A 23,276-nucleotide genomic window follows, 5' to 3' on the forward strand; every position below is an offset into this window, starting at 1 on the left:
GTTGTGATGGGACCATTCCTGCACTGTGTAGGCCATTTCCACAGGGTGTTCATCCAAACCAGACATTACATCTGGTTGTGTCTGCTTGAAGACAGTAAGAGGTGGGAAATGACTGCCCCAACAGGTAAACACTCCATGGACAGAGAAAATAACCATCCCCAATCCAAACCCCAAGGGAACAGCTCTGGAAATACTGTGAAATGAAAGCCTGAGTCACAGGGTTCCATCTGCAGTTCCACTACCACTGCAACATCAAGACTTCACACGTGGCTTAGAAGGAAGAAGCTAACTAATTTCTGTTTTGAATCTCTCTTTAAAATTAGACAATGCTACTTGGTGCTTTGTTCCTGGTTATCATATCACTCTTGTAGGAAAAATCATGCTTAGAAGCAAACCTGTTTCACACTGCATTTCTAGCAGACACTAACCCATTCTTAATCTTCATGATAAGAGGTTTTTGATGGAGAATTGTTTTACCACAGTTGCTGAAATTTTCTGTGCTGTCAGTCACAGCAGTCCTGTCTATCATAGCTGCCAAGGTAGCACAGAAGTTCTCCAAAAGAGCTTGCCTCTTGCTCTCTGAGGTCTTTATATGGCCAAAGCATAAAGCAAAGAATCATTTCTGTCCCATCTCTACAGGGCTGTTTGCTGACTGTCTGCAAAGTGATGTGGGATATCTGTATACATTATGGGAGACCAAAATGAGGGCACCAGGGACTCTTTTCCTGCAACTGCACAGAGATCACTGCTAAACATCTGTGTCTGATCCATTTCTGTTCTCTGATCCTGTTCTGTTTCTGTCCATGGAGAACACGTTAACAACTGGTGGGGTGATCACTGTGAGTCAAAGTCCTGGCTCCAGCTCAGGGCCGGGCTCACCCTGCTCTAAAACACATACAGTACTGTAGCTGCTGGAATGAGATAAGCCTCCCAAGATCTCCTTGAGTGATGGCAAAATTAGGATAAAATGAGGAAATATATTACAAAGATGATAGCTGGTCAGTGTAATAGTGATCTGTCTCTGAGAGAATGCAATAAGCACTAATTATGTTGGATTAAAATGGATTTTTACAGCTATATTTCACGGCAGAGTTAGAGGGCTGGATAACACATCAAAAGGCAATTAAATTCACCTTCCTCTCTAGCTCCAAGGCATGTTCAAACATACCTATCTTCTTCGTGGTAGATATTTCCCTAACCATAAGAGCTTTTTCAAATGATGGAGGACTGTAGTTTCCTTAGGACAGGCATGAAATTGTTCCCTAGAGAACGGAGCTTGAAACAATCACCAATTATCATGACAGAAGCTGGTCTTGAGTATTCTTATGGGACAGAACTGACTTTTCTGAAAACATTTCCAAAAAGGGAGGGAGGGAGGGGAGGAAGACCCTCTCACTGTTACAGTGAGATTACAGTGCCTCTTATTACATCAAGATGTAGTCATCTGACCCGTATTTTGATTGCAAAGCTGAAGACTGCAGAGATATTGGGAGAATACAGAAAACAATATTATTGTTATTTATATTAATAATATTAGTTAATAATTATCATTATCATCATCAACAACTACCTGAGCCTTTGGATTCCCTATGTTTTATTTTCACTTGCTGTTCTCATAAATGTAAGGTCTTCATACAGAATCACACAATTAGTAAGAAGCAGAAAAGGAAAGACACTCTAGACTCCAGAATATATTTAATGTGACTAAAAATCAGCTGGACTATAAAGGAAAGTCTCAAAATTCACCTTCATTGATTATGTTTTAATACACTTATGGCAACTCTTCAACATGCAACTCAAATTAGATCTTTCTAATGAGTTTTTCCAAAATAAATGGGTTTGTGGGCCTTTCAAAGGCTACCTGGGCACTACAAAATGTTGTCTCACACAGGAATTAGCTTTACTGCAAAGTCGTGGGCAGCAGTTTGAGAATGGCTCTGTCACATAGATTCACTCAGTCTTACCAGAATTTATCGTAAGAACCACATCAATGTTATGTGTTGTACTAGCACTCGTGAGTGAATGCATTAAATACTGAAGAGACACAACAATACCATAACACAAGTTGGATAAAATTAAACTAGAAAATGCTAGAGGATGTGGCAAACAGCAGCTCTGATGCACTGGCAGATGCCCAGATCAAGAATGAAAAATGTTTGCCTCCAGGTTTGTCTAAGAATGAGTTAATTTGAACAATTACAATGCTGAAAATGTGAGATTTAACCTCTTACAAGTCTAAATTAAATACTCAGGTAATCTGCACCGCCACCTTTATGAGTTGTAGCTGATAGCAATAAAATAAATCCTTGTTTACCATTCTGTTAATCACATCTGACATGCCTTACTTGAATCATGTTTCATTTGATCAACTGCTCCAATTTTGAGTACTGATGCCAACATGCACGCAAGAGAGAGACAGAGGCACCTGCTGAAAAGGCACTAACTCCTCTGTGTTAGAGAAGTTAGGCTCTCTCTGTTAGAGAAAGTAATCCTATTCCTAAGCATGGCAGTTTGTCTTCAAAAAATGTAGCTAAGAGCAAAATAACCCTGCTCCACTTACATTCCAGTCTATAGTAACAAAGAAAGGGTGACGTTTAATTTCTTCCACTCCATCAAATCCAGCACCTGAGAAGAGAACAAAATAATCAAAATGAAGTCATGCTTGTTAGAGAGCTGCATGATTTCTCTTCTGCACTCTCTCCCCTCATCCCCAGTTTTCTTCTGACAAAGTGAGAGTCTCCATCTAAACAGTTCTAGTCAAGAAATTCTGAATGGTGCAGCTGCCATCACAGTAAAGACTGCCATAGATACAGCCAAGGGCACTTCATTAATGAGACTCTGATTCCAAGGCTCTTTTACTTTTCTTTTACTTTTCTCTAACTACTAAGTTAGAGAAAAGTAAAACAAGGCTTTGGGTAAGACATGGGATTTTAGGCACAGCAGACTGCACGAACCAGCGAGGTCAGGAAAGGCCCCAGGATTGCCCGACACTCTGGCAAGGCTCCACAAGTGGCAGCTTTTCTATGCACACTGACTTTCCAAGCTTGACTAGTTACTGCTCTCCACAGGCACAAAAAGCTGTACTACAAATGCCAAAATGCCAGAAGGCTCCAAAATTATTTGAGGTAAGCCATGGTTTTAGGTTCCCCCTCTTTATATACTGTCTTCAAATTCCTGTGATACCAAAATCATCACTCTCAGTGTTATGTTTCCTTCACTATTAAATTTATGTTACATTACTGTGGGAAATTTAAGGAAAGTCTTCTGAGATCTGGTAATGAATCTTATTCCTCCATTACTTTTGCCTTATGTTTTCACTGAAGATTGACCTTTTTATTCTTTTAGCTCAATTTATTTGCTTCAGTGCCATCACAGAACCAAACAGGTACTCAGTAATAATTAAAAGAACTGTCAGAGCGGAATTAGAATGTCATTTTTGGAGTTGATTTGACCTTATTAATAGAACCTTGAATTTTCATTTCAAGGAGAATTGAGCTCTGGAAGCAAATGCTCTGCATTGCAATTCTGGAATCAGTTCCTGAAGGGTACCCAACCTACTTCTTTACAAGCATGCTGAGCAACCTTGATTACCAAAAGGATTTGGAATTCCTAAGCACCTTGCAGGAGGCACTCAGCACCTCAGAAGACCCAGGTTTTTATACATGCAATATTTGTGCTTTGGGAAGATCAACATTACAAGCAGCTTTACAAAGGCCTTGTCAACTCAAGCTTTTGTAAAATGTGATGTCTGCTCTCCTTGTGTACAAGATCATTATCAGTGTTTGTCAAAATGCAGTGATCAGGAACTGCTTCCTACAGCCTGCTTAACATTCACTGATGAATGGACATGAGAAGCAAACTCTTTGTAAACACAACATGCAGGATTGTCTGTTAGGCCTGCTGGAAAACAGCAAAGAGGGATGATCTCCTGATTAATTCCCCATCCCAGTAATCTTTCAGTAAAGGCAAACACAAGTGATGCACATGAGGGTAAACAATCCTTGCCTGCAATACAAAATGATGTGCTCAGAGGTGATCAGCCCTGCTGAGGAGTCTGTGGGTTATGACAGACAGACATTTCTAGGCAAACACAACATAAAATCAAACCTTAGAAAAATAATAGAGGACGAAAGGGACAACATCATTGCACTGTCACTGTGTAACTGTTGCATTTCTGCAACTGGAGTATGGATTGTGGCTGACGCATTCCCCTGTAAAAGTGTACTTACTAAACTTAGGAAAAATCAAAGAAGGCCAATAAGGAATGAGGAGGTCAGGACTTTTCAGCCTGGAAACCGATGACCAGGGAAGTATAAAACAGATCTCTAAATGATGCCATTAGGAGTCAGGTTCAGAAGAACTTGGAGATGTTTCCTCGGGAAACAGTTGTGTGATGTGGAATTACTTGGAAAAGATGATGTGGCACAAAATACTTCTATGGGTTCATAGGGAAGCCAGAAAAGTCTGTTGAAAAGAAATCTGTTGAAGATTACCTCATTGACTGACCACAAGATGCTAAGGAAACCCCTTGCTTGACCTTACAGCAGGAACAGGGTAGGAGAAAATTTGGGTGAAGAAACACATATGTTTATCCTGTTCGTACATACCCCTAGGCAGTTTTTTATGGTCCATGGGTATTGAACAAGAAAATAAGAAGTCTTAGAATAGGACTTGTTCTATGACTTCCCTAGCATATTTTTATTCAATGCACAATCTGAAGTCTGCAAGATTCTCTTGGCAGATTCATTCTGATTTTAGCAATGCCAACAGAAACACAAAACGAACAGAGTTACTCTGAAGAGAATTACATTAAGCAAATCTTCAGAAAATAAATAGCTGTGAAAAATGCTTCGAGTTCAGTGGTGGTGTTTGGAAACTGCAGTGTGCAGTAAATGTTGTTTACCACATCAGGATGAAACTCAAGTGCCAGACTGATTTTGCAGGACTGTGATAAGTGCTCAGACACCGTAAGACACTAGCAGCACATCCTAGACTGAAGATAATTGCTAATGCATTCAATTTTATCTGCTCTACCCCTTCCCCACTGCTTCTGTCTTCCCTCTTGCTTAGCCTAATGGATACGTTGTTGTGTGTTGGGAATGACACGCTTTTTTCAGACCATCTATTGGAAAGCCACACTTTTTGCTACTGTTGTTGTTCCTTTTTCCACAAACCTACAGAAATAAGGACCAAGAAAAAACAAAGTCCACCCACAACTACTTATTTTAGTGGGGGCTGCAGTATTGTGTAAGAAATGCAAGCATGCAGCTGAGGCAGGCATTTGTTTGAAAAAGTTTAATTTCCCAGCTGGGGCCACCTCAGCTCTGGCACAGAAGGAATATGTGGTAAAGTGCATGGGCTTAATATATGAAAGAGATTTAGGATGGTAATAGCCTCATTTTGCAAGGAGTGGCTTACTTCCAATTCTTAGCCACTGATTTTATGCTATGGAGAAGGTTCAGCACTTCCTGCAGCTTTTATCCCCTGACCTTCCCTGCCACCAGACTTGCTGGTGTAGCCCACAGCTCCTTCCTGGACTGTGTGCTGTGGCTGCAGGCAGCAGTGTGTGGCCTGGTCCTCTCCTCAGCTGGAGGAGGAAAGCAGCCCAAGGGTGCATTCAGGAAGAGCTCTGGGACCAGGAGGACAGCCCTGACCCCGCTGCAGAAGTCCTGGGGAGACATTAGGCATCAGTGCTTATGGTGGAGTCGCTCTGGATTTGCTCAGCATGCCACCTGCAAATCTAAAAAATCTAAAATCTGAAAATCTACTGCAAAGAGAAGTGCCTTCATGGAGAGAAGAAAATCCTTGCAGAGGTCATGATTGGAAAGGCCTGCTGTATGGAGATGGACATTTCTTGGCACAGAGATGGGTATTCAGCAAACATCTGAAGCTCAGCATGCAATAGCGCACTGCATGACCACAAACCTTTCACCTTCCTCAAGGTTTCTAGTGGGTTTGGGATTTTTAACTTCACTTTGACTTCAACTTAGCAAAAAGACCTATCAGTCAAGAATAATCAGCACAATCAAACCTATTGCCTACAAAAATTCTTATGTGCCATCCAGTCCCATGAGGATCTGAGAAGATAAATAAATCTTTCAGATCAAATTGCCAGTTTAAAAACATTATAGAGTGCATTTATATAATAGCAGCCTCACATTAGTGAGAACTTAATTATTATCTAAGTTTTATGCCCACAATAAAAGTGCCTACAAACAGCAAGAGTAGAATGTTTTATTTTTAATTGGTTTTGATTATTGAAACATTGTGAACAACATGAGCCCTGAAATATTAAGGGGGAGAAAGGAGACCTAAGGAACCTGAAAGTTGATTACTTGAATATTCAATTCATCAGAAAGAGTTTGCAAATTTTTAGTTTCAGATAATAAAATTTTAGTGTCTCTACAGCTTCAGAATCTTTTTAGTGAACTAGAATTTTTGAGGTATTTTTTTAAGGTTTACAAGAAAATTTTACAGTTACTCTGACAAAGGTGAAAGCTGTTTTGTGCTTAGACTCATCATTTTATAAAGTTAAAGCCCCAAGTTTTCTATGTGCCAAGGCAGAATGTATCTTACCTGAGAACATGGGATTAAGAAAATAGTAGTGATTTTCTTGGCTTTTACTCTGAGCCTATGGGCATATGCTTTTATTTTAAACTTTCTTGGCTGAGCTTCTCAATTATAAGGACTCTTGACACTTTATACTGCTCAGCAGCGTAGGGAGTTTGTTAGATAACATATTTTTTATAGAAAATAAAATTTTAATATGGATTTATTAAATAATAATGTTAAATAATAAATAATTTATTTACCTACCTGAGGAGATCCAGCCCTTAAAGCAAGTCCCTTGCCTAAGTTCTTGGAAATGTAACGAACAAACACTTTCATCATAAAGTTTTACTTCTGAGTGCTTACTCCTTATTTGCCTGGGTATGCAGTTAGTTTAAGAATTTAAAATTATGCTCATCCATAATCTGAAATTTGTTGTATTTAGAGCAGTGCTATGCAGACTATTTGTACAGCATATAGGCTCAGAAAAGAACAGACAGTGGCCAAAAGCAGGGATACCAAAGGAGGACTTTCCATTCCTTAAAAACTTGGCACAAATATTAATATGGGCATCAGGCTTAAAAATAAATGCAAGTAAATCAGATTACTAAATTTCTTTTCAGTCTTGTCTAACTTGCTTCAACCCTAATATTTCTTCAATGAATAATCCAGAGCTTCAAAACAAAATTTCAAAGCAAAATTTCAGAATACATCATCAATCTTTACTTCTGGTTATTAAGATACCAAAATCAGATGGCAAAAAGCATCTTTAATCCTGTAAATGTTTAAAATTGGATTTTGGAACTAAATGCACTTTCCATATTTGCAAAGCTATGAAACAATGGCTGAAATCAAGCGTTTGAGCCATAATATGGTTCATTTATTTAAGCATGCTTCATTAATTTTCCAAAGATTTTTCAAAACTGGATGTCTAAGCTTACTTTTCTTTTAATATTATTATTCTTTTCCCAGAAAAAGCTAAAATCCACAAGGTTGAAGCAGTTCTTTTATCTACTGACTTCTGTTCAGTATTTAGGCCAACTATTCAAGCTTTTCTTCTCTTGTTACCAACAGGTCCTTTTCCATCTTCCTTTGTGCTGATTCTCAATCAGTTAAAACAGAGAATGCCTTCAGGAGCTTTCCACTGTTATCTCTGAAATGTTAAGATCTATTCTTCTGTTAGTCTTTTAGATTTTATTTCCTTGTATGTTTGTATTATAAATAATTTATTTCTTTCTATTGTTTTTCTCCTCCAAGCCTTCCCGGTATTTCAATAAACCTCAGGTTTTAAAACCTTGACCCCTAGCAATTCCCCATTATTAATATATGAGGGCTAGAATTGTATTATGGCTAAAACCAAGTTTTAGTGAGTAGCTTTCTATTTAAGGACTGGTATCCAGAGACTCCCACTGACTTCACTGGAGCTCCATTTTGGATGGAAAATGAGCAGAGCGGAATAAAACTAAGAGATGGAGACAGGGAGGAAACAACAGAAAGAAACAGAGGTAGGGAGTGGAAAAAAGTTCATATTTGGTTCAGAACCTAATTATCCTGAACAGATATTAAATCTAGAAATCCCAATACTCTATTTCTTCCAAGGTAAAACACACTGCATGAAAGCAATTGAAACCTGCTGAGAAAATGTGTTTTTCTACTCTCACGTTTTTCTACTCTCGTATTCACAGTGCATCAGACTACAAAGCTACCATTTAGATCGAGAGGTAGGACAAGTGGGCAGACATTCCTCTGTGGGCCATATGGGATCCCCCTGGAAGGAGAGGGGCCACAGTGGCACGTTGCAGGGCTGGCTCCTCACTGCCACCCAGCAATGGGCTTGGTTGTGTTGTCCCCACGTGCCTGTGGGGAATAGCAACAAAATCTGCAGTGGCAATAAGCCATAGGCACTGTCCATGACCTCATCAAATGCAATTCATTTCTTAATAAAACCCGTAAACAAAGGTACAGATAACATAAGATACATTATTCAATATGTATATTTAGTTTATCACAGTCTACACAGGATTATTAACAAAAGGTGAAGACACATTGGTACCTTAAGATTTTAGCTTTTATATTTTTCAAATTCTATACTGCATTAGTGCATAGGTCTAAACTCCATATAAAGTGTAGTTAACTGTCTTCCTGTTTTGATTAGACAAAACAACCCCTGTAGGCCTGAGTTCCAAGGACACACCGCAGCCTCAGGCCCTGAAAAGTACAAACAAAAGGGAATTGTTGGGGGGAGCGAGCTGAGGGAATATGACTTCATTACCTGAAGCTATAATTGGAGAATTAACCCCTGATATGCAAATAGACCAAACTTATATCTGTCTGAAAACCTTGTGACCATTTTCCATCTGTGGTGTAGCCTCTGCAAGGCTTTTGCACTGCCCAAGGTGTATCTATTGAAGGCCATTAATAAATACCCACTTTAACTCTCTCTAGCCTCTCTTTTAGTTAGCCACTCTAAGGCATCAACAACAGTAAAAAGAAGATGATGTATTTGGGTAATAAAGAATAAAGTCTACTGCAAGACTGCCCTTAGGTAATAGAATGAGACAGGATTGAAATGCATTTGAGAATGGGAGAGATGAAACCTGAGATTTGCAGCTAAATTATACAGATTTTGTACCACACTTGTTTCTCAGTTCCCTATATCATCATACACAGCAGGTATCTTAAATCATTCATAAAAGCTGGCAGTTCACTCACCATCTTTACCAAAAAAATGAAACACAAGTCATTATCGTGTTTTAGATTTCAATGCTTTGCCTGTACTCATTGCAAATTCCTCCAGTGATGCTGAAGGTTCACTGTGCCCTGGGAAGGAATGCCAAATGCCAGCTAATGAAGAGGATAACCATGGGAATAGATGAGCTGAGAGGTACAACTCCCCACCCGACAAGGCAGGGAGCACATAATGAGTGTCCTGATCAAACACACACGTACCTAATCTGTTGGAGGGGTTCCTTTTGAAGAGGGCTCGCAGCAGGCTCTGGGCTTCTATGCTCAAGAACTGTGGCATTCCCAGCTTGGCTCTGAAAGAACACAACACTTGAAAAGAAAATAGATTTTTCAAGCTTTTTTTCCGTCCCACTGTGGCTGAAATAGTGGAACTGTAGTAGTCAGGATGGGCAGACACACCAAAGGCTACCTAAGCATAGTGCAACACAGAGTGAGAAGCTGATCTTATTCTGCTGTTCTTAAGGAAGGTTTTATCACTGACTTCACTAGAGGTAGAGAATGAATCTAATGAATCTCATAAAATTTTTGCAATCTAAATAGGTAATTTTCCTAAGGAATTTTTTTTACTTTTTTAGTTTGCTGGAATAAATTTGGGAATCAGGAGGAATTTAAACAATCAAACTTAATGAAAAAGATTATACTAAACTGCATACTGTTTAAAGAGATTAAAAATTTTCTCTTGGCCATTCACCACTACATAAAAAAATGCACTAGTGAGCAAAGCTAAGCTTCAAATACTTTTGTCTGCATTTAATATTAAACAAATAAGACATTGCAAAGGAAAAGATTTGAAACTTGGCAACAACAAAATATAAGATGTCCTGAAAGAAATCTGACTTTGTCACATTTTGTGGATACTGACATTGTCACAGAAAGTAAGATAAATTTATTTTGTAAGGCTCTCTCAGTAATTCACTTCCTACTGTTTATTCTGAAGGCAATTTTAGAGTTGAACACAGGCATCAGGCATGTGTGTCTTACTAAATTCACGCCTTTCATGGCTTTGGAAAGTTCATTATGCATATCATTATTCTCTGCCCATCACATGCTCGGGCTCTATGGATTGTTCAGAGGGTAGAGTTAACTTGCAGTTAGAAGAATGAAAGTAGTTTTGATACTCACTTGAGAATGAGTGCCATTGTCTCCTTTCTGTCTTTTCCCTGGAAGGGTAATGATCCCGTCAGCATCTCAAACTGTGGAGTAGCAACAAAATGGTAAATCAAACGTGCATTGGGATGGTCTGCATAGCCCAAAGACACCACATCCATCTTCTGTTTCCAACACAACTGAAAACTAGAGGAAAAGAAATGATCCAACAAGCTGTGCTTCAGAAGAAAATGGCACAGCAAGTCTGGATAACTGTTCCATTCCAGAGACGTGTTACAAACACTTTTGCTGATATTTGCTGTCAAGTTTTGGTATGTTTGGGAAGAAGTGTCATATATGGTGTTTCCTCCAGCACCTGCTGTTTTATGACCAATGCTGGCAATGAGGTATTCGGATGGAGGGACCCTTAGCCTGCATGGATATGTCTCTTCTGGGGTGTTTGGCACAGATTACCATGGAAAATGGATTTGATATGCCACTCCCCACCTTTCTAGGTTGAGTCAAACCACCTCTTTGATTGTATATTTGCACCACTTAAAGATGTCTCTACTGTATTTTGCAGGAGGAACAAGACTAAGCCCCACGTTCTCAAGGCTTTTGAGTGTGCCTTTTCTCTCCTGCTTCGGTTCCTCTGGCTGTACTCAGTGATGAATCTCGTAAATGCCACATTTAACTGAACCCAAATCTCAAAGCAAAACTCAACAGTCATCATCAATTATTTGCCTAACTCAAGTGTTGAAACATCAATCAGTTATGGCTCCTTGGAGACAGATTAGTACTTTCATTAAATTTGACAGGAATTTCACATCTGTAAGGAGTGAAAAAACCCAACAAAACCCCAGCTGAAGAAGCTTGCCTAAGTTGGATTCAATACCAGGTCTATCACACAGCTCTTGCCATGGTGTTTTATGGAGTGGCAGCTGTTTTCTCTGGCTAAGGGAAGCTGAAGACTGTGCATCACCAAATATAAAGACACCAAGAACATAATTGAGCTTAGACACAAAGGAAAACTGTCCATTGAAAATAACATGAACTGTTACTTGTGCCTGTCACTCAGGCTTTGGATCTCTTGTAGTACAGAAAGCTAATTAATTAGAGTAATTAATTAATCTAATAATTAATACTCACTGCTATAAGCAAATATCTGCTAAGACAAGAAAGACTCTTGAAGCCTTATGTAGCTTTTGTATCCTATCCCACAAGGAACCACAGTGCTGCCAAAATGCACCTTTGTGCTAAGATTCTTTCATTACCAAAACTTGTGTCAGACTGCCCCACAGCCTGACTCTTCCTTTTGCCCAGATTAAGTACAGCTATATCAGAAGAAAAATATAGAAAACAGAAGAAAACTAATGGTGAAACTGCTATGCTAATTTTGGGAGAAGGGCAGAGGAGATGTTTAGAAGCCAGATAGCTAATTGAATATACTTAATTGAAGGATTAATCTTCATTAGTAACAAATTACCTCAAGGCACTAAAACACATAGGAGAAACTGAATTAAAACCACTTAAAAGAAAATGTATATGGCTGCCAAATATAAGCAAGGTTTGAAAAAAGCAAATGTATTAACTTCTGCTTGGGTTAGGAGATGCTGCCTGGTAGACCTGGAGTAAAGCAGCTCGTTTTCTACAAAGAAACACAATGGAGGAGAATTTTTAAACCTGACTAGATGATGCTGGAGCTTAAATACTATTTTCAAAGTAATTCTGATCTATTAGAGCTTTAGTTCTGATAAAAGTGCTCAGATATACTGGGAATGAGGGGCAGAGAACATTGCTTCCCAGAGTAGCAGCATAAATGGTACAGATTGTACCAAACCCTCCTCATGATTTCTAGAGTGTTTATGCTCACAGTAAGTACCTAATGCTCATGTACACTTGCTCATGTTCCTTTGTTATTATTATAAATCTAATTTAGCGGCACCAGCAATGGCTGCTACATCTCATTTATATTGGCACAAATGGGCTCGATGCTGTTGATGCAGATGATACAGATATAAGCAACTTCCTGGTCAGTGGGAAAGGGCTGTAGCTCCCACCCATCCCAGTATCCCAGGAATTCCTGCAAATGCACTGTGGCTGCAAGGGATGGAAACAAGAAGGAAGGAATTTGGAAGAAATTTAAGTTGCAGGAGGGAGCAGGGAGAATGACTGTCCTGGAGGCTGCAGGAAACATTTACTGTGCTGCTGTAATGGCCAGCACTTTGTTACCACATCTCCAATTGTGCAGGCCTAATGTTGTGATTAATTCAGGTTCAGAAGAAATGCACTTAATATCAATATTTAAAGTGAAAGGCAGGCATGTAAGTTAAGTGTACCAGAGCTTTTTACTTCAATGAACTTAGCTAAGCAGTATCTGGAAGAAAACATTAGTTTCTCAACTGCAGGCCTGACTAAATGTGTTGAAGGTTAAAAATGAAAGAATAAGACTGAAGAAAAATATTAAATTGTTTGTTTCATCAGTAAAAGCTATCCTTTCACTGCACAATGACCTGTCTTCCCGCTTATTTTTTCAAAAAGTCAATAATCTTGCTAAACCTGAACATGCAAACAGAAGTGAGAACATGCTGCTTACACTCTTGCACATAGATACAGAGCTGTATGGGTCACAGCAGGTTGACAAGAAGCTGAACTAGGGGTGAATGAACTCTACAGTATTTTTGTCTATTAAAGCAGTCCCAATAGTTTTGCTGGGATACTCAATTTTCATTCTTTCTCCTTCCCCATCTGTAGAAACCATCTGTTTGCTCCTTGCTTCCCACCAATTCACTTCCCAGGTGTTTTGGAGGGCCATCTTCTGTTGAGCAGTACTTCAGAAGGCTGCACCTCCCTCCAGCCTTGACTTTCTTTCTGTACCAAAGAAAGTGCAAGAAAGGCAAATATTCTTTGTTCCAGTTCAGCTGGATGTTTAGAGAACCACAGAATTAGGCTCAATGGGAAGGGGGCTCTGGAGTCACATAATCCAACCCCTGTTGAGGTCTCAATTTACTATGCAGTGCTTCCTTTCTCTAGCTTTCAGGGCAGTCTCCAATTTTGGTGGCCAGAACATGCATGAGCACTTCCCAGAAGACATACATGTGGGAAGATTGTGGAAAAAGAGTGCTGTATTTCCTGAAGAAATTCAGGATTCAAGAAATGACCCAGGAAGGTTATTGGAGAAGATAATGAATGAGAAAAAATCCTCAGCCTGGGTAACTACCATATGAATCCTCCTAAAAAGTGGAAGGAGAGCAGGTTGTGCAAACTACTTCAGCCCAAGTCTGATGAAGTATTCTGATCATAGGATAAAACTCAGAGGTACAAAGAAACACGAGACAACTCAGTTTTGGAAAACCGAGAATGGCCAGGTTCTGCTCTCAACACTTCCAGTCATTTTCCAGGTATGTGAGAACTGCACAAGCACTCAGTTTAATACTTGCAAAATGCATTAAATATTTTTCATTATCTGTGTGTGTGAAACACAATGAATTAGTGCTCACAAGGGGCTGAACCCCTTAACATAGCAACAAGCATAAACATTCAAAATAACGTTCATGAAGACCATCTCTTGCACTGGGAATAAAACAAGTGTTATAATGGGATTTCATAAAATAAGATTGTAATACTTTGATGTCTTGCATTGATTTTTCCAATGCCACTGTATAGTTACTACAAAATTAGTACAGAGCTGAATACTTTGGATACCAAAGGGACATTTTGTTTTTTTGTGAAGACATAATTACTTGCTGACACCTACGAACACATTTTTTTCTTGTTTGGGACTGCTACCAATTCATCACAGCCATTTCTCTAATTCTAGTCCCCTCTCTGCTCACATGACTCTCAAAGGTGTACAGTATTTTTTTCCTGAACTGTAAGAACGCAACTTCGGTAAGGTCTATGACCTTGTAAATCAGCTGGCAGGATGAACTACAAAAGCACTGATTTTTGAGGTCTTCCAAGAGATTTGCACATGTTAGATCAGGCAGATCAGTTTATCTGGGCTTCAGAGACAGCAGTGTGGGCATCAAGATTCTTGCAGTGCAGCTGAAAAGGTATTAGTTACATATTCAACTTTTTAACAATGCAGGCCAAACATTTGTTCGGGAAGATCTCTTGATGCAAAGCTTTTGCAGATTATATCCTATCCAAAACCTCCAATGCAGTGAACAAGATATAGAAAGGCAGAAAAGGCTGTCTGCTCATGATGAACCACACAGATTCACCAGCAGAAATTATAGTTGGGTTTCAGCGGTCATCACCACATATTGAATGAGAAGCAGGGGCTGTCTTCTGGAATGCTGGAAGGGGCAAATTTTAAGATTTGTGAAACTGTACCTGCTGACATACAATCTGCATAATGCCGTAAAACAATTCAAATAAACTAAGCAGCAAAGAAACAGAGCAAGTAACAGTTTCAGTTGTGGGGCCTGTGTCAAAGACCTAGCTGTCAGAAAACGACATTTTACTGCTTTGACTGTAAAACTCCCAGTGAATAATAATTCACCAAACAATTAATAACTCAATTAATAAATAAGACCAGAACTTAGTCATTTTCAGACAAGTCTGTTTGCCATTAATAATCACAACAGGCCACATTTAATGAGTGTGTAAGGATCAGTCAGGTTGATTCTAGTCTGTGCTCTGGTCAATGCAGGTTGGCAAGAAGCTGCCAGCACAAGCCAGCTCCTCATGCTGTAACATCAACCCCCCTTCACAGAACAGAACAGACAAGTGAGTGTTTCGTTGCTCTGATGATGAGGAAGATACAGGCCATGCTGTAACTATCTGCCTAATATGTTCCCTTTTTAGATAAAAATTTTAGATATGAAAATTTCACTATCACATACACTTCTTTTGAAGCTATGCATATTTCATCAACTGGTATATTTTCTTTCATTTACTTTACATATACAATTATTATATTATTATAAAAGTAAAATTAATTATAAAATAATTATATATACATATAAAATTATATTTTCTTCATTTATTTTACATCATACTGCAAAGTGCTTAGGAAGAAATGCTAATAAATCATTTGAATACCATTTAATTATCTTCAGTTTTTCAGACTGACAGAAAACCAGCTTCTGTAATAGAACATACATGTGACAGAACGAGGAAAACAAAGAGAAAAGAGCAGAGTGAAAGACAGCATCAGAAAACCCTCCCAGAAGTTTTGTGTGGGGAAATATATGTTTTTCTGTCTCAATCAGCTAAACGTTGAAAAGGGAAGAAGGTTGAAATGACTGACATATTTTTCTCTAAGATGTCTTAAAGGCTTAAAGCATTAGCTTGGAGTTAAAAGGGTTTTACTTTCTTTAATTCATCTCCAGTTATAGGGATTCTTATCTTTTCTAATTCTAATATGCTGAATCCTTAGGGGAGGGTTGAAAAGAGCAATGGAAAAAAAAAAAAAAAAAAAAAGCATGCCTAGCAAAACCCAGAGAGGAAGTAGTAGTCCAGTTTATTAAGAGTTTTTTAGCTGGTGAAAGAACAAATCTATACACCAAATGCATCATCATTTAATGGGAGAGAAAGGATGAGAAGGCACAGCTATTCACCAAAAATAAATATATAATAAAAAAGTTAAAGGGTAGAGATAGATTTATTCTATGCGACATAACCTATTGATTTTTGTGAATAAACGTACATGGTTCAGAAGTGCTGAGCATCCACAAATGGATTTGTGGCTGCAGGAGATAAGGATGTTCCACTCCTTTTATAATTCAGGCCATAAATGACAATATTTATGTAGATTAACTGCTGCCAACCTGCTAGATCAGTGATGTAGGCCCTCCCCAACCCAAAATTTAACTGTTTTTCACATTGCTTCCTTTACTGCCTCTGGTGGCATCAGTTGTCAGCTTCAGGAAAACAAAATTTAAACATATTCTATGGATTTTGGTATGTTCTGTAATATATAGCTACCAAAAACAGCTGCCATACCACAGGGAATGGTGCTGCATTGCAAGAGCACATTGCTATGCTAATTTCTGATTCTGCCCTGGTTCTGCTGTGAGCACCAAGGCGAGGTGCCCTGGTGATGGGCATGCCCTGAGCACAGGGTACATCTCAGGAGAGAGCAGCTCCACCGCTGCTATCCAAACATATCCCTGTGAGAGGAGCAGATGCCTGGTGTCTGGGCTCAAGGGACAGCACTCTGCTTGATAAAACAATGCTGCAAACATCTGCTTCCAAAAACTTACAGTGTTCATACAGCTTTGAAAAAAAATCACAGCTTCACAAACCAACTTCTCAACCTTTTCTTCCTCTACCTCAGCAAGAGTAGCACACAGACTGAAGAGGCTGGAGGGTGCAGGATCGGGGGGGCAGGTTACCATCTGAACACTTAATTTTAAGGGGCTGGCTTGAGGAGAGTGCAGCACCTCCCTGAAAAAACTCACTGACACTGCACTTTTTATCAGAGGGATGTGATCCCTCCCACAGCCAGCCCTCCAGCAGACAAGCACGATTTTTGCATTACCATGAGCACGCCGAAGGACCACCAGTCGGCACTCTGCGTGTGTCCCCGCCGGTTGACCACCTCTGGGGCCATGTACTCTATTGTCCCGCAGAACGAGTACGCTCTCTTGTCATGGTCGATGGCTTCTTTACTCAGACCAAAATCTACATAAATTGAAGCAGAAAAAGTCTTGTCAGGTCTCTAAAATTATTTTTTATAATAATAAAAAATAATTTTCTTTTGCTCGCTTAAATTGTTTGAACAATACACGCCAACCAGCTGGTGGAGTGCCCTTCTGTCCGTGTGCAGAAAGGGGCTACAGACACGTGTGTGCCTACATGGAGTGCCTGGCACTTATTAATACACCCTGAAAACAGGCATAGCATTTTCCCTAGTCAGAATGAGGCTCTGGCTCAAGGCAGAAGGGAGTTTAAATAAGCAGATATATACAGTTCAGGTTTGGTGAAGACAACGCTATGAGGATTGTTGCACAGCTAACCAAAGTGTTAGGAATAATAATCCCAGATTACACCAGTGAAAAGGTTGGTTAGACAGTGCCTCTAGAGCGGCAAAGGGATGTCTTTCCAGTCATCCTCTGCCTGGATTAAATAGTCATATTGGAAACATCATTCCATCTGCAGTGGCAGGCAGCCAAACCTGTCTGCTTCACATCAGTCAAGAGCACAATTTCACCAAGAAAATGCCATGTTCTCCATGTGCTGTGCAGCATGGGGCTTGACAAATCAACAGAGAAGCTTAACTCTCAAACTCTTCTGGCTTCTAGTTTTGTAAGCAAGCCCCTTCCAACCAAGGACCAGGGTCCATGCAATATACTGCAGAAAAAAAATAAATCAGCTTACAGGCACGAAGTTTTCTGTCCCTCACATACCTGTTATCTTAATGTGACCCTCTTCATCAAGAAGAATGCTATAAAGCAAAAAGAAAATGTTCATTCATTAGCCAGTACAAAGTAAAAAAACATGAATAAAAAATGTTTAAGTCAGGTAAGGAGATATGCAAGATTCAAATACTTACATAAACAAAACCTTAATGGGCTCTATGGCTCCAGAAAGAGAAATGAACCTCAGAGGTTTGTTTAATCTCATATCTGAAGCATGCACAGCCTGAGGCAGTTCCATGAGAAGCCTCCTCTGTGCTCCATAGGATGTTCAAGGTGGGCATGCAAACGGAGCTCAGAAAGAACAGGGTGTTCCAAGCCAACAGCTGCAGAGTTCCAGCAGGAAAAGGAGCTATGTGTTTCCTGGTCTTGTCACAATAAAAGGCAATCACACAAATAATCAGGACTTGGATTCACTGGACCTAAAATTAAGTCCAAAGGTTCATACTGAAGTAATAAAAGTCATTGTAGAGCACAGTGACTAGTCACAGCCTAACTGCATGGATCTCAGCCTTTGCTTATTTTTTCTGTCCAGAGCATAGATGAAAATTCAGCCTGGAAGCCAAATTCAAGTGTTCTCACATTTGCCACCTGCCAACATACTTTTTCCTCACAAAGGCACTCCAAATTCCTGTAGTTCACAAAAAGCAGTGCTAGTTTTTGCGGAAACAAGAAGGAATACTGAATTTGAAAAATAATTATTTTGGTGAATAAAAACTGTCATAGTAATGAAGGTGGTCTTTCTACAGTCCTAGTTAGACTTAGTATATTTCTCTTTTCAAACTGATCTAGCATGGTGCCAGCTATTTTTATATTCCTCTTCTCTTAGAGAATCACTTTAATCTAATTATTCAGGAAGAAAATAGGATGAAAAAAAGATGCTCTTCTGTCATCCATGTATTTAGAAAAAGCTGTCATACAAGTCATCAAAGGCCAGCAACTGAGTACCATAAGTCCAATAATTAAAGCCTTTTTTCCTCCTCCATAGAAGCATCTTCTCTTTATTCTTTCTCTGCAGTTTCCTTGAACACGTAATTTTCAAGTACTAGGTTACCAGGAATGTTTAAATGTGTTTTTGTGACTCTAACCCCTAAGCTTGTGCTTCAGAAGAGAACAGAATAAAACACCTGCCAGTGTGGAAGTGAGCACGAATGTATGAACTCTCCAGACCTGGATCTGGAAAAACAGCAGTGGGAATCGAGCTCACAGAAATCACCCAAAATTTTGCCACACACCCAGGAAGATCCTGTGAACAACTGCAATTCAAAGGTTGTGGGAATTTCCCCAGAAACATTAATTTAACATTTAATGGGCTTTAAATTTCATAATTTCATAATTGCCTATAGAAAATCCATGCTGCTTTGGAATGTACAGATACCAAATATATACTGCTTTATGTATGTTTCCCATACTTTGCCCTGATTAAAGGGTTCACACCTTACTCTCAATTAAAGGGATAGAGGCAACACCAACAGAGCTTTCAGACTGGTAATACTGCCTGAGGTTGTCAGAAAGACACAGCAACTCTTTCTCACACTGTTTGCATGAGCAGCAAAATTAATAGATCCTGGTTTCCAATGGATGTGTATCCTATATCCCCTAAAACGTGATCTACAGTTCCTTCCTCCATCTCATGTTCCCTAATCACCCTTCTACCATGCCCTCAGCTGCTGGCAGCTTCCTCTGAGGCCCCTGGCAGCACCCTCTGGACATCTGGGTGCCTCCACCTTTGCCATCTGGCAGCACCAATAATGCTACAGTTAGCAATCGAAGATTATATTTCATGTTAAAAGGAAACAATATGCTAATAGTGAGGGGAAAAAAATAAAAAAGGCAACTGTTGCACTGAATTATCTTAGAGGGAAATTAAGAAGAAAAGAGCAAAGTGTCTGCTTCTAAGAATACAAATTACAACAACAGACAAATAGTTTTCCTGTGACAGTAGAGGCAAACTTATTATCTGATCATACTCTCTTTGTACCTTTATCACTTTACAATTCTTTTTTATCCCACAACATCCATAGCAGACATTCTATTGTGACAATCACAATTACTTTAGCTATGGTTTGAAGGATAAACTAATCTGAAATAAGACAGTATTGTTCTATGGAAGGCGAAAAAGAACCAAAAGTTCTAATGTGATTCAGGCTTGAGAATAATCTTTCATCTAAATTAATGTTTTGAAATTATAAGAACCATAAAAGGTAGACTACTTTTAAATGCCAAATTAGGTGTCAGTCACACTAAGTGATAAACTTTAGCTAGGAGGTTTTTTTCATGTTATTTGTTCTGCCTAATGCTTGAGTGCTTTTACAGGATTTTGCCATTGTCAACCATCTCTTCAATGCAGTAGTAACAGTTATTAGGTGAAAAATATACTAACACCATAAATATGTGAACCACACATAGGCTTGGAGCAAAAAATGCCACAAAATAAGAGTGTCTCTTAGATAAAAGGTGAGACTTCATCACAGCCTACAGGTTTCTCAAGAGGAGGGGCAGGCACTGATCTCTTCTCTGTGGTGCCCAGGGAGAGGACCTGAGGGAATGGCCTGAAGTTGTGTCAGGGGAGGTTTAGGGTGGATATTAGGGAAAATTTCTTCACCCAAAGGGTGGTTGGGCACTGGAACAGGCTCCTCAGGGAAGTGGTCACAGCACCAGCCTGACAGAGTCCAAGGAGTATTTGGGCAACACACAGAAACATGGTGTGATTCTTGGGATTATCTTGAGAATATTCTATTATTCTATGATTGAACATTTTAGCATCAGGATCATTCCACAAATTTTCAAACACCATATGCTTTCACTGAGCTCATTTTAAAAGTATGCCTTGAGAAAATAAAGGCTGGGGATCTCCATGCTAGAGGCTGGGGCAGGTAAATTTGTAGCAGAGAAATGACATAGTCCAAGTTACAGAAGAAGTCTCATAGCAAAGCTAGGACTGCAAACTCCATATCAACTTTTCTGCTGCAACTTTAACACAGGGAAAAAAAATCTTTCATTATGGGTTGTTGGCTTTGTTTTATATAATGTCTTAAATCAAGGCCTGAACAATTCTCTCCCATTTCTCTCTTTCTCTTTATTTTTGGTTTTGAGTCATATCTTCTGGGCTTCAGTTTGAGCTCCAACATCCCCAAATCAATGTGAAGTTCTGCCAAATAAGCTGGAACTATGGAGTTGGTTTGGTTAGGTTGTTGGGTTTTTTTTGTGTTTGTATTTTTTTTCTGGATGATCTAAGTTGCTTTCTAAGTGAGAGCAATTTTGCAGAAGATTCAACCCACACTTTATGTTAATCAGAAACTGAACTCAAATTTTCAGGTGGGAAATAAAACCTGAGACCTTATCAAGAGTGTTTTAATTCATTTCACATTTTGTTATGAAAGTACCAGATGAAATAGTCAAATATCTACTAAAGAGATGAAGATTCTCACAAATTGTCAGTGTTCTGGGACATGTCAGTGTTTGCATGACCTCATCCTATCCCACATGACCCCATGCTCTCTCACCCTGCTGAACACAAATTGCTCTCTGCTGTAGCTTCGTTGACACCATGAAGTGAAAAAGGGACTGCTTTCATCAATGGAAACTTTCCACCATTGGCCTTTGTCTTTTACTGATTCTCAGATCTCCCCTCTCTACACAGGGCAGTTACATTCATAAATCAGTAGTCATGGCAACATGCTGCATTAAAAAGTGGTGTTTGGCTTTTCTAGAGCATAGTTCAACATTTCTGAATTTGTTATATGAGCTGTTATATGAACTGTTCCTCGTGTGGACAACTGATGGCCTTAAAATGTACATCACTCCTTGTTAACCTAAGCCCCTATTCCAGAACTCAAGGTGCATCTAGGTTCCTGAAAAGATCAATGGTAAAGATTAATAACAGTTTGTCCATTTTCAGATGGTAGAGTTATTTCTAAGTCACTTATACCCTTAAACCACAGCATAAGAAATAGCATATACATCATAGACTACTTTAAAGTAAGTTTCCATTTTTCTATTTTGCTATATTTACCATATATACCAGGGTATATGTTCCATATTTTTTATCTTGGTTATTCAGTTCTTAAGTACAAATGTGCCTCACCATGTAAGGAACTCAGGGGGCTCCCCGTGTGACTGAATAATACCCTGTCCCACAAGGGATGCCACTGAAATCACCTAGACAACTCAAGGAGAAGAATTTGCAACAATTCAAGAGAAGTATCTGCTTGTTCTAAACAAGACTTTAACCAGAAAGCTCAATTACTGATCTTTTTGAAGTAAGTACAGCTGACTTGAGAACAACTCCCAGCTGCACTAGAAATTAACTCATAGCTTTGAATTGTTAACATGGATTTTTGCTCAGGGAATATTAAAAAAAAAAGCAAGCTGAACCTTAAATTTTAATGTACTGAGGGTTCTTCCAAGTGGTTTGAACAGTGCTGTTTTATTTTCCTTTTTTATTTTTTTTGGCATTAACAATTCAAATGAGCTTGATTTTAGCACACTTAGAGAGCTGACATGTGAACTCAAACCTATCAACAGTTACTTTTGGGAGCTTCTGAATAACAGCAAAAAGCACTGAACAATGAAAGGTCTAATGCAGTGCCTATCTTTATTAAAGGGGAGAGAGAGAGAGAGAGAGAATTGGGAAATTATGAATTAATTAATTTATCTCCATTTCTGCAAATCTGACAGAGCAAACCTTGTACTGTAATCATGCTGGTAATGCCTCTGCTGAAGATGAGCGTGTGTGATCCTGCACATTGCACTTCAAAGGAGAGAGGAATCAAGGGAAACCAAAGGGGAGTAATGAGAATGACTGAACCCCTGTAAAGACTGACTAGTGAAGAAGAGTTCAGTATCTGTATTGTTTAGGGTACAGAAGAGGGTCTAAGGAAAAGGATGCTCTCACAATCCCCTGAGACTTCTGCTGAGAGCACAACAACCAGGCTGGGGCCTCTAGGAGGCCAGGCCAAGGAGCATTGCCCTGCAGTGGCAGAGAAGAAATTCCAAACTGGCTATTAAGAGCAACATTTAGATGAACAAGTGCAGGAGCACTGCCAAGAGGCCTCCTGGGCACAGTACAGAGTCCCCACCAGCTGTTTTAAGCCTAGGTTAGCAACACACCTGTTATTGTCTTGATCCTGCCAGGGGGCAAGGGAAGGATGAGAACATCCTGGGATGCTCCTAATTTTCCTTTAACATCTTATTTAGAAAGATATTCTTTCCCAGATGTAACTCAAAAATTTAGCATTTTTTTTTTCCCAAGAGTAATTGTTTTATTCTGCTGTATCTATTTCTTTAATGGAAATCTAAAGTTCCAGAGAAATCATGGGCTGTCATGCTCTGCTCTCCTAGGTGTGACTACACATGGGCTTTGTACTTACAGAGCTATTTTTAGAGGGTATGGTTTTCAATCAGAGGCCTTGCCTTATCTCCAGGCATGAACTTCTGGGTCATTCCCTTTCCTATATAAGGGTTATATTAATGTAAACTAATTTTACACTAGATCAATTACATCCAAATTAAACTGTATTACAGTTA

General features: G+C 39.2%; 1 protein-coding gene across 1 annotated transcript in view; it reads right to left on the reverse strand.

Annotated features, from left to right (window-relative positions):
- The window catches only part of LOC107202385 (ribosomal protein S6 kinase alpha-2), a 157,715-nt gene that overhangs the window by 40,746 nt on the left and 93,693 nt on the right, over nucleotides 1-23,276 (reverse strand). Inside the window, exons 7-11 of the mRNA XM_015623089.3 lie at nucleotides 17,739-17,776; nucleotides 16,871-17,013; nucleotides 10,417-10,487; nucleotides 9,499-9,587; nucleotides 2,561-2,625 (exon numbers count right to left, since the gene is read on the reverse strand). Of these exons, the coding sequence (XP_015478575.1) occupies nucleotides 2,561-2,625; nucleotides 9,499-9,587; nucleotides 10,417-10,487; nucleotides 16,871-17,013; nucleotides 17,739-17,776 (406 nt within the window). The remainder of the gene's footprint in view (nucleotides 1-2,560; nucleotides 2,626-9,498; nucleotides 9,588-10,416; nucleotides 10,488-16,870; nucleotides 17,014-17,738; nucleotides 17,777-23,276) is intronic.

This window comes from Parus major, chromosome 3, assembly GCF_001522545.3.
Source record: "Parus major isolate Abel chromosome 3, Parus_major1.1, whole genome shotgun sequence".
In the NCBI taxonomy this organism is placed as follows: domain Eukaryota; kingdom Metazoa; phylum Chordata; class Aves; order Passeriformes; family Paridae; genus Parus; species Parus major.